General features: G+C 35.2%; 1 protein-coding gene across 17 annotated transcripts in view; it reads right to left on the bottom strand.

Moving 5' to 3' along the window:
* Positions 1–528: 528 nt before the first annotated feature.
* msi2b (musashi RNA-binding protein 2b) overlaps positions 529–12,897 on the bottom strand; it is a 318,932-nt gene continuing 306,563 nt past the window's right edge. For 8 of the 17 annotated variants that reach the window (XM_065280889.1, XM_065280896.1, XM_065280898.1 and 5 more), the window contains one exon: positions 529–5,400. In XM_065280889.1, coding sequence (XP_065136961.1) covers positions 5,356–5,400 — 45 coding nt within the window. In that variant the 3' untranslated portion in view covers positions 529–5,355. Of the gene's footprint in view, positions 5,401–12,359; positions 12,437–12,897 lie in introns of all 17 variants that reach the window. The other 9 variants (XM_065280890.1, XM_065280899.1, XM_065280894.1 and 6 more) reach the window with 3 other exon arrangements.

The following is a 12,897-nucleotide window of genomic DNA, read 5'->3' as shown; positions in this document are numbered from 1 at the left end:
GGATTTCTGTATAAACCCTGTTAACAGTAAACTCTGATTACGCATGAGATTATGCAAGTATCTGGCCAACGCAAGCGTCTTTTTTATCATTAACCCTTTAGACGCATCTGCAGCAGGCATGTATTTTGACAAAACAAGTGATGCACACAGGATCTCTCAACGCGCAGAACACATATTTTAAAATTACGAACCACACACATGACAGACTACATACATGTTGTGACGAACTTCGCATCGAGCGCCCTCGAAAAAAGAAGTCGACAGCCGCCACTTTATGAATATGCTTATTTTTAATACATTTAACAAAACCATCATAACAAAATATGTAATTCCAGTCCTAATTTAATATATGTACTGGGGGTCTTTGCTCTTCCACTCTACCTACTGTATGAGACCTCTGTTTTAAGAGTCTATCTTTCTGTACTTTATCAAATAACTACATCATAGTGCATGTATAGCCTTGCTTTGATCAAGGCAGAATAAACACTTATGAAAATGAAAAAAACTTACACAAGAGCTTTTGGGCTCTGTATTCAACTTTGTGCATTTTAATCGTTTGTGCATGTTCTGGCATACAATCTTTTGCAGGTATATTCATTTCTTTAGAATCACACATCAATTGCTTTGAAAAAAGTTGAAAATAAAACCATGAGTGAAATGGTTCAAAACTCTTTTATTTATTTTATTTATTATTTTTTTGTATCTTTTCCAGACAAACACATTGATTTCTGGACCACAGTAGAGGATGGAAACCTTTCACAAACATTTTTTATTATTATCGTTATTATTTGAAAATACAAATATAAAATTATACTTTCCACATCTGAGATGTGAGAGACCCCCATCCACTTTAGTTTATTTTACAACAGGGCTTGAGCAAGCCATACAAGAAGACCTGAAAGATGCTTTCAGACGTCAGTCCGTTCAGTCAGTTCTCGCGGTAAAAAGTCCGTTAACGTTAAACAATGGGCAAGTGTTAGGAATGGGCAAGGCAATCGGTGAGACCAAAGCCCCGGGAGAAAATGGGAGGCCGTGATGCTAAAGATGTGAGACCATCCGCACCCAGTGATACCTTGTTAACTGTACCGTTTGCGTTACACGTCGTTGTTGTAAAGTTTACACAACACAATCCGTTCAAAACAACAATCTGTGGCTAAACTACTAACTTGCCTCAAACACATCTGTACACTTCCGTTACTGGCCTGCTACGGGACAAACAGCGAAACGACTCGACAGCCAGTGAAACTCGTTATTCACCTACATTGATGATCAGTGAGCATTTATGAGGCAGTTTTTAACAAAGAGATATATACAAACTATACATATATATCTTTTAAATGTAAGTTATACTGTACATAAACATTACAGTGTGTATTTTTTTAAGTGGGATGATCGTTTTGGCCATTGCCTAGCACTTGCCGCAAAATTCAAGTTTAAATGGATACGGTAGTATACTCCCAACAACCCCCCACACCTTCCAGGTCGTTTCTTTTTTTTTTTCATTTTTCTTTTTTTAAACCAACAATTATCCAATGATTTAACTAGTCTAGCAAGATGTGTAACATTCATCTGCTGTAAACTGCTGTCCATGTGAAACAAAATGGTGGCAACAGGGCCATGCTACCTTAAAGTCCAAGCTACAAGATCAAATTACGGAAAAACGAAAAGTAAGCTAACCGGATGTGAAAGACTGTTTTAAAGGTTGCCAGCGTTCATTTTAATCAAGGGCCAAAGTCGCGCTTTCATTTGATATATTAAGGATTGTAGTGCATGAGAGATTTAGTGTTTAATTCAAATTCAAATCATTATGTTTCTCCTCGCAGCTGAACCTTTTTAAGAAAGACAAGTCCAACTAAGTACAACTAACCATCTAGTTCATTTAGCAGCACATGTATTAAAATTCATGTCTTCAGTAAGAAAATCGTGTGCAAATTTCTTGCGTTACATCACCTTTACAGCAATTTCAAATTTAGCTTGAATATAATTAATAAACTTTATGCAGTCATCAAAAGTTGTGCTGTGTTGTACTGTACTGCAGACCAGATTTCAACAAAAAAGTGGTACGTTGGCTCATGTTTGATATCCCTGAGAACAGATTCAGAGAATACAGATTCAGACTAAATAGGTTTGACACTGGATTTGACACTAAGTGATGCCAAGCTAATTAGTGTGACATCCGAACAGACTACATTAGAGTTTAGAAACCGCCGCGGTTGTCAGATGTAAATGCTGAATTAAAATGAAAAGCTGGCAATGCAATTAAAGACTATGAGACGATATTATTGTCAAGTACCAAGTGAAAACTCAATTACGTATTAATCGAAGCAGAAACAGAGGAAATCAAAAAGGAGTATTTAAAAATAGCAGCACCATGAGCCACTGGGAGTAAAAATATCAAAACCTATTACAGTTTTATCCGTATCTATAATTATTTGCTTAAATCATCATTAGTTTGTTAGAACTTACTAAAAAAATATGAATTTGTCATTCGCGTAATAAAATCTTCCTCTTAAAAATAAAAAAAATGAAATGTAACATATTTTGCATATCTAGCATTAGCATTTAAGGTAGTATGGCACACCCCTTTAAAAACATTCAAAGGTGGGGATCTGATTAATGCCTTGATTCTGATACAGCAATTTCTTACTCCAAGATTTCATCAGTGAGAGCTTTGGTTTGTTGAAACCATGTGAGACCAGCAAACAGTGGAACGAAAAAAAGGAGGAAAAACAAAAAACACAGAAGTGGAAAAACTGCTATGAAAATAACGCTCAGCATTTTTTGTCTTTAAATGATTATAAAGAGAAAGTTCTATCCTTACTGGTCCTACAATTGCTAATGAATACCTCTACACCTTAACATTAAATACAATACATCTACAGCTACTCACTAAAGAGAGAGAGAGAGAGAGAGAGAGAGTGAGACAGATATAGAAAGACAAAAGGAGTGTGAGAAAGAGGGTAAATGTGATAAATACCAACCAAGAAGTGTATAGACCACTACACTGGCATCAAGACTCATTTACAAGTAAATTCATATTCCTCTTTTTTTGTCTTTTCTTTTTTTACACACTACTAAAAGTACAATGATCAACGAAAGATTACTGAATGAGGTGATAGGGAATGAAGAGATAAACAATTGATAAATACAGTACATAATATCTGTATTATTGTCATTATATTTAGTATAATCATTAACATCCACAAAAATATTGATAAAAATCCATCCCTGTTTAAATTCAAAACATTTTCGGGATTTTCTTTCTTTCTTTCTTTCTTTCTTTTTTTGTACGTTTGTCTTTTTGACAGCTCAAACAGTTAGCACAAAGTTCTCTTCTTGCTTTTTTTTGAAAACATTATTACTTTTATCAAGTTTACTTCTTGCAAATCTTAAAAATGGCCAATAAAGAAAAAAGTCACAAAAAAGTTTCCTTCTCGCGAAAGAATCCAGCATTCTGCTTCACACCTGTTAGTTTAGTGAAACCAAATACGAACGAACTTAAAAGAATTAAATAAACGAAAGTAAAACATATTCAGCGAGATCGAATAACAGCATACATCAGTCATTTTATATTTGTAAATATCATTCATGTTTCTTAATGCCATTTGTTTCTCATTAAAATCCAGTCCCCACATGTACAACAAATGTGTGTAGCAGCTACTGGTTTCAATCAGTTTCAGTGTTTCTGAGGAAATGAACTATTGCTACCAATAAACGCATCGGTCTTCTGATATCGGCAAACTATCTATATAATAAAATCCCTGGAAAGAGATTATTCGATAGCACAGTCTTCAAATCAACGCAAGCCAAAACTCAAGATTCATATAATAAGTGTTATCCACAGCGATCCTTCACGTGACCCATGTTAGAGACTATTAGTTAACATGTGCAAATAGAAAATGATAAAATCTCTCTCACAGTGCAATGATTTAACGCTTTCATATCTTTTTAATATCTGTATTAGCCTACAATAAATTAATTTGTAATTCTCCTTTAAAGTAATTTCTCACAGGACTGAGGTAATGGTATAAAATATTCGTTTTTCTAATCGTAGCGACTTCAAATATTGCCTTTGTTTTTTTCCGAATCTAGGCTTTCTATGTACGTAGAAATCTTGACAAGCATGGACGAACTACGAAGATCGAAAAAATAAAAATGCTATAAACACAAACTGTAGCATTAATATGAAATGTCTCGACACGGTTTAAAATCAGACAAAAAAAACGAATGTGTGCTTTGGATTTTGTCGTGATTTTTTTTTTTTACAATGTATACCTTGTAAAGTATATTCTCTTTGTAAGCTGTGCACATACTATCTAATCCCATATGCTGCTGGTATGACACCTGCACAGTTGTAAAGCCAACGGTATTTACAAAGCGAGCTATTATAACAGTGTTTGATTGGATTTCGTCCGTACTGGGGTAAAACACGGCTTTTGTGCTACAGATGGATCGCAGTTACTGCGTCGAGCCTCGAAGATATTTTTGCACTGACATTATTTCGGCTTGCGCACGGTACAACCTTTATGACACCATCACAAAAATATGGTTCTCTCTCAGAAACGGTTCGATGCAGTGAAGAGAATATTTACAGTTTCACAATCGTATCTTTTTAAATCTCATTTCACAAAGTATTAAAAGGAAAGCTTTTTCTTTTCTTTTCATCGACAACAAAAATGACATTTATAAAAAAGGACTGTGAAAATATTGTAGTCCTCTTATTGCCAAAAATAGGTAATCATGGTTAACAAGACATCACAATAAACATATAACAGAGCTACTAAGATTTTTTTTTTTTTTTTTAGTTACACACTCATTGCGGTTTTAGGCTTGAATTAAAAACGTCACCCTTTCAAGCTCGGTTCAATCGCTTTTCTTGCTCGTGTGAAAGGAAACCTGTAAATGTGCTAGATGGGGGCTGTGAAATGCAACTGCTATTGGAATATCAGAACTTCAACACAAAAAGATAAACAACCAAGAAAAAACAACAACATTAGTTTTACATAGTCTGAGAACATACATGAACAATCTAAAAACTCAAAGAAATGTCGTTGCTTGATTCAGCGTGTGCACAAGAAAAGATGACTATAATAAACTCTTTAAAAGGAAAAACAATAGAGGAAAAAAATAATATTAAATCCTACTTCAAGTTAAGGGGCTACACTGGGATAAAATATTCAAAAGCCAGTTTTCAGTAATAGTACAGCAGATTGTTTCGTAGATTTTTTTCGTAGTTTTTCTTTTTTCTTTCCGAGATGTTTCATTTGTTCATCGCGTGGATCATCTCAGCTTCAGCATCCCGTTCAGCGCTGTAGTGCTTGAAGTTTAAGGGCCTTTACCTGTACACAGAACCAATTAGAAACTCCGACCAGTCTTCCCCGGGCCTCCTGATAAACTCTGCTGAAACAAACAGAGAAGCATCCAAACTCAGAAATACATTTCGCTGTGCATTACATTACAGGTGTGAAACATGCACTGAAACTTTGAGCCTTACTGGTGTCATAATCTCTTAAAGGGATAGTTCACCCAAAAATCATAATTTACCCTCATGTTGTTCTAAACCTGTATGAGTTTCTTTCTTCTGTTGAACACAAAAGATGATATTTTGAGAAATGATGGACTAAGCATACAGTTGACGGTACACTTAAACGGTGCTAAATACAGCACTAAAAGTGGTTCTTGGCTTGAAATCATATAGGAACCATTTTAAGTTCCATATAGCACCGCTGAAGTTCCTGTGCAGCACCGGTGTATTGTGCTATGTAGAACCATATGTGGTGCTATATGACCCCCGTATGGTCTTCATAGGTGCTTTATAGGTGCTATATAGCACTAAAAATGGTTCCTCTATGATTACGAGCCCAGAACTACTTTTAGTGCTATTTAGCACCGTTTGTTTTTAGAGTGTACCCATTATCTTCCATAGTAAGAAAAACAAATACTATGGAAGTCAATGGATATCATCAACTGTGTGCTTACCATAATTTATTAAAATGTCAAAGCTGTCAATATGTCATTAAGCTCTAATAACGCATAACGCGTCATGCGAATTTTGAGTTGCGACTGAGGTGAGAATGACACTATCACGGCAATTGTGTTGCCCAATTCGCATTACGAATTTGCGTCTATTCATGTCGTTGCATTGACTATGTATGACTACTTGCGTAAATAATTAAATTCACTTTTTGTGTGCCCACACCATTATGCTGCGTTTACACTAGCCACAGTAGAGGCAGCAAGCGCGGGTGATTTACATTTTAAGTCAATGCTAAGATGCGATTAGGCATCCTGCGGCATGGTACACGCGGTAAGCGCGACGCGGATTGAGCGTTGCCACGGGAAACGCGCGAGTTAAAAAATCTGAACTTCGGTGGATTTCCGCACCGCATTAACCAATCAGAACCTTGCTGTGGTAGTGACGTGATTACAGGAAGCGAACGGAGTCTCAGCGGAGTCGCAGAAGCCCCTCCCATTACGCAAACTTCCGCATTAATTTCTCGAATGACTAGAATTTCGCACGCGCATGAAGCGAGTGAACTCAAATGTTCAAGCGTCCAACTACACGCGAATAGCGCGTTTTTGCTGCCTCTACCGCGGCTGGTGTAAACGCAGCATTAGACCTTATATTTATAATTTGGCTCAATAATCCTGTAGCATGTACAGTACTGTTTTAATGTATGGACACACTTGAGTTAGTAAGTTAGTTGTTACATGATCTCTTAGATCTCTTAAGCCCGGGATACACTGCAAGATTTTTGCATTCCTATAAGTTCATTACCTTATCGCACTGTGCGACATTGATTGTTTAAACTTTGGTACGACAAGCATGTAGACTAGGGATGCACCGAAATGAAAATTCTTGGCCGAAACCGAAAACCGAAAATGAGGAAACCAAGGCCGAAAAACCGAAACCGAAACACCGAAATAAATTATTATGCCAATTATTAGTACAAATGCATTAATGGCTATCACTGTGTACTAACTTTACTAGGGGTGTGTGACGGATCACAAAACTCACGGTTCAGATCCCAGTTTTTGAGGCACGGATCGGATTATTTTTCAGATCAGCAAAAAGGGGGTGGGGAAAATCTAATAACAAATAAAGAAATTACAAACATTTATAAAAAAGAACAAAGCTGCACATTAATAAGGGCTAACATTAGCATTTGGTACAGAAATCGAATTAAATGAGTCATAACACTGTCTTTATTGTATAAATTAAATATATTATTATTATTTTTAGAGCTATTTGTCTCTTTGTTAGACTTAAGTAGGTTAATTGAGGTTACTGTCTCTTTAAATAAGCAGAGACTGGTTTATGACTGTAATCTATACATACACTTAAGACATAAACAAATGTTTTTATTAGAAAAAGAATACTTTGGAGATAATTTTGTTTATATGTGCCCTGTCAATAACAGAAAGATTTTACGTTCGCTTGTTTGCGTCTCACTCCTGTGTGCACTATTGAGGGCACTTAAATGCGCGCGCACACAGAGAAAGAAGGCGAATCCCAAACAGCGCAGCATAAAAACGTTACGTTGTTTTTCATTGCTTTATTCGGCACATGTATGTTAATGGACTATACAGTATGAGAGACATTTGCGCGACTCTCTCTAAAGTTTACACATCAAGAGTTTTGATCTTTGAAGGGCGTACTCACTGTGATGATCACGTCTGGACCGGACACAACCGCATGTGCCTCTGTGCGTACTTTAGCGCCTTTTTGTGGTTAAATACATCCACGGCGCATACATGTTGCTTTAGACAAGCACGTGCAGGTCGCGGTTTCTGTTTGCGTCATCACAACATTTCGGCTGTATTGTTTCGGTGATAAAAGTCTTTCGGTGAAAATTTTTCGGTGGCCGAATATTCGGTGCATCCCTAATGTAGACTGTAGGATGATGACACGGAGGCTTCAATGGCTGTGTCACACGTGAGCGCAACATCACCAGCATGCGCTAGTGGTAAACAAGTACCAGTACGCAGGTTGTAGCAGCAAACACACTGTGCGGTGATCATGCTGAATTTCTGACACTGTCAGAAAACTATCGCAGGCTATCTTTGGGCGCAAGATCGGGAAAACGGCCGTCTTTGAACCTCTCTCACTGTATGACATAAGACCACCGACGAAGAGCCATGATCACAGAAATCGCACCAATGGAGATCTTTAATCTGGGACAGCAAAAAATCCTGCAGTGTATCCCAGGCTTTACAGATCTTACATATATGAATTTGTTTGTAACTTTTGTTAAAACACTTGTTCTTTCTTACAGACCTACAAGAAAAAAGTTTTTACTTATTATAACTTAATATGAAAAGTTGAAAGTAGCAATACTAATGAATATGCAAATATTGAGAATACACAGGAGTTTCTAATATGATTTGCTTCAGTCGCAAAAAAACCAAACAGTTTCAGAAACACACACAGTCTTCAAAGTGTTTGATAAACAGACGTTTGTGTTTACTGCGAGTACACATATAAATCTTGTTCAAACACAAACCAATAAAACAAAAACTGTTTATCGATTCAACCCAGCCGAATGCTGGAGAATAACAGCACTTAAAGTGAAGTAGAAATGTTATACGATTCACTATTATAGTCACACAGACTCTTTTTATTAAGACCTTTTGACACAGGATATTGTTAAGGCAGAGGCTCAAATACAAAACACACAACGCAAGCACACATTAATATTTCATGGGGTTCAGACTTTGCCATGACACATGTTAGTGTTTAAAGCATGCAAAAACTCTTTGGATGTCCATCCAAGCGGGAAATGACAAGTTGAGAAGCTGCATGTGGAGAACCTGCCGATAGCGTTCGCTTTTTCTGACTGCTGATCACGTGTACTTCAAACACTCAGAGAATCCATTCAATCAGCGCTCATTTTACACTGCAGTTGTACAAACGTAGCGATGAATCAATAATCTGTTTTGCCTCAAGGAGGAGATGAGAAGCTATTTAGGAAAATTACGGTCAAACTACGGTGCAAAACCCCCTTATTTAAACTACAGGTCAAGGGTTAGAAGAGCCACAGGTAATAACACTTCATATGCCACCCTGAACAAACTGTATACTGTGACGGTTCAGCACAAAATAAAAATCATATTGTATTTTTATATGACTTTTTCTGCAACACTTTACTTGAAGGTGTGTTATTTAATAATCATAATTATGACATGACACATGTCATGAACATGAAGGAGATTTTTATGCATGTTTATGACAACTGTAATTAAGTGTCATTTGTTCAATTATGTAATTTTTAATGCAAAGATGACATTGTTTGAGATGTCTTTGTTATGACAACTTGACATTAACCAATACAACATAACTTGTCATAAATCTGTCATAAACATGACATAGCAGAATGATTATCAAACTTAAGAAACTACCTAGCTTCATGGGTTATTACATTAACTGTCATTTAAATGTCATTAAGTGATATTACTTTGTCAAATAGTTGTATAACAGCATCATGATTATTTTTCTTGACCTCAACTTGACCCTTTCTTGATATCAACTACAGTGGTACATAAAGTTAACATTGTGTCAAATAATTTTAAATACAGACACGTCAAATGATTATACTTAACTTTATACAGAACTTGTTCTTCCTCAAATAGAGGAACAAAACATTTAATGAATTTAATGTAATTAACTGTTTTTGTGCAATATGTTTTTTTTTTTTTTTTGCGCAAAACGATATGGAACCAACGCTACATGGCTTAACCCATTATTGTAGTGTTTTCATTTAATTTTAGGTGAATCAGTCTCCAAATGCAATAAAACCTAAATATACAATATATTTTTATTATTATTATTATTATAATAATTATTATTATTGGTTGATTGATTTTATATATCTACACTGCAAAAACGATTTTAAAGAAAAAATTAGTATTAGTATTTTTGTCTTGTTTTTAGTAAAAATATAAAAAAATTCTTAAATTAAAATGCTTTTTTCTTGATGAGCAAAACGACCCAAGAAAATAATTTTAGTTTTTAGAACGAAAATATCAAATTTAAGTGATTTTGTGCATAAAACAAGCAAATAAATCTGCCAATGGTGTAAGCAAAAATATCTTGAAAATTTTTCTTAAATTCAAGAAAAATTTGCTTACCCCATTTGCAGATTTTTTGCTTGTTTTATGCACAAAATCACTTTAATTTGATATTTTTGGTCTAAAAACTAGACTTATTTTCTTGGGTCGTTTTGCTAATCAAGAAAAGGCATCTTAATTTTAGAATTTTTTGAAATTTTTACTGAAAACAAGACAAAAATACTAAGAAAATGTTTTCTTGAAAATCACTTTTTGCAGTGTAACACCTGAAGGAAATGTAAAAAAAACATTATGGAGAATATTCATGACGCTGTTATGAAACTATTTGACAGAGTATTAATACTTAATGATTGAAACTTTTAATGACAAATTCAATTTGTATCACTGGTAAAAAGTTGTCTTGGTAATGTCAAGTTATAATGTATTATTTAATGTCAAGTTGTCATAACAAAGACATCTCAAACAATGTCATCTTTGCATTAAAAATGACATATCTGAACAAATGACACTTAATGATCGTTGTCATAAATGTGCATAAAATCTCCTTCATGTTCATGACGTGTCATGTCAGTCTTATGAACCCTCCTTCAAATAAAGTGTTACCACCTTTTCCTCTGTGAACACAAAATAATTTGTATGCAGGAAGTAACATTGTATTGTACTTCTTAAATTATCTCATATCCCTATGACAAATCGCTCCACTGCTTTTCTCACTTCAGATAAAAATGTAAGGCCTAAAGGCCTAAATGTAAATTTAAAGATCACATCATATCTCATGGTGCAACTGCATTGTGTTTGTATTCCTGTGGCTCAACTGGTAAAGCATTGCATTAACTATTCAAAAGGTCTAGGGTTCGATCCAGGGAAACACATACTGATAAAATGCAGCTTTGGATAAAATTTCTGCCAAATGAGAACCTGGACCACAAAACCAGTCATAGTGTCATTATTTGGATTTATACAGTAAACCATCTGAAAGCTGAATAAATAAGCTTTCCACTGATGTTGGTTGGTTATAGGAAAATATTTGGCAGAGAAACAACTATGTGAAAATGTGGAATTTGAGGGTGCAAAATATTAAAAGTATTGAGAAAATTGCCTTTAACGTTGTACAAATGAAATCCTTACTGTATTACTAATGAAAAATGCATGTTTATATATATTTACGAGGGGAAATTTACAAAATATCTTCAGGGAACATGATCTTTACCTAATATCCTAATGATTTTTGGCATAAAATTATTGATAATTTTGACCCATAAAAATTTTTGTTGACTATTGCCACAACTATACCTGCGTGACTTTTGACTGGTTTTGTGCTCAAGGATCACAAATGCATTAATGTAAATGTCTTTATAGTGTAAAGGCTGCTTATTCAGTCATAGTCATACATGATTGTAAATACGTACGTAAATAACAAAATTTTCATTTTTGAGTGAACTACTTCTTTATATAGAGATGACGATAAAAAGTTTCTTTCTGACAAAATGAATATGAATTTACTTAGATACACACCGGATATAGAGTAAAGCCTCGCAGATTTATTCGTGTCTGAGCTTATATACACAATAACAAAAACCTTTAAGTCCTTAAAATCCTACTTTACAAGCACAGTGATTACGGAAGCAGCATTCTTCCTGAAAAACCTGATGAATTGCATCAGATGGTACCTAAGTCAACAGATTCTCAGTGAAGAGACTCTGAGTTCAAGGACTCAATCCAGGTGTGCAATATTCAAAGCCATAGCACCTGTGTATAATATCCAAATACAGCACTTCACAGTCAATACGCTGTGGAATTGCACTAGCAAGGAGATTGCAGTAAAACTGAAGAAGTGAAAGAAAGCAACTGCGCAGTTTCAAATAGATACACTCGCAGACGTATGAAAAGATGAGTCGGGTGATAGGCGTGCGTGCAGAGGATGAAGGACTAACTAGTGACAAATAAGTGCAGGGAAAAATGTTTAGTTGCCACACTGATGTTGTTCGCAAAATGGGACACGGTTTTAAAGGCTTTTAAAGGGCTTTTAAATGTAAAATCAATAATAAATAATAAATCTGTAATAGTGAGATAAGACTGACTTTGCAGCATATTAAGTTTAACTGTCTGGGATGTTAATAAAAACCCTGTAAAAGCCTCATGGTGTTTAAGAGAAATAAAAACACTATAGAAATTAAACTAATCTGAGATCAAATCAGAGGGAGTAGGCAAATGAGATAATGTGAATAAATACATGATTATGATGAAACAAGTCAATAAATAGTGTGATAAATAGTACAGGATATATCTACCTCAATTGAGATGGCAACCAACCACCTGTTAGGTTTCAATGGTATCCATTTGTAAAAGCTGTCGCAATCAAAGGACCCTAAAAGTGTACAGTTAGTAATGTGTCAGTACGAGTGAAAAGCTTTATACGTCTAATACTGGTAAGTATACTTCATACACTGCATGTGTTGCTAGCATGAATCAATGTTTATATTTTAGATGTGAATATCAGGCCAGGTTTATGATTATCTTTGTCTGATCTAAGAAAATAAAAATATATAATAAAAATACTTTACACACTGTCAGAGAAATGGTCAAGATATGTACCCCAGCTGTCCCTGTAATTGTAATTAATATGTAATTGTTTATTTTTGTGGTAAGTTACATTTTAGCTAGTAATTTGATGCTATAGAAACGAGGCGTGTTGTTATGATTGGCGTGGTTGAATTGGGCGAGCAGGCGTTTGGGCTCCGCCTCTGTTTCCACAGACGATTCCTTCTATGCATGCCCTGGCTCCAAACTGACGTTTTTACGAAACATGGCAGAGCCCATGATCGGACA

The sequence above is a fragment of the Paramisgurnus dabryanus genome, chromosome 8 (assembly GCF_030506205.2).
Source record: "Paramisgurnus dabryanus chromosome 8, PD_genome_1.1, whole genome shotgun sequence".
NCBI classification, from domain to species: Eukaryota; Metazoa; Chordata; class Actinopteri; order Cypriniformes; family Cobitidae; genus Paramisgurnus; species Paramisgurnus dabryanus.
Note: the sequence above shows the minus strand (reverse complement) of the source record. Positions and strands in the feature narration are given on the sequence as shown.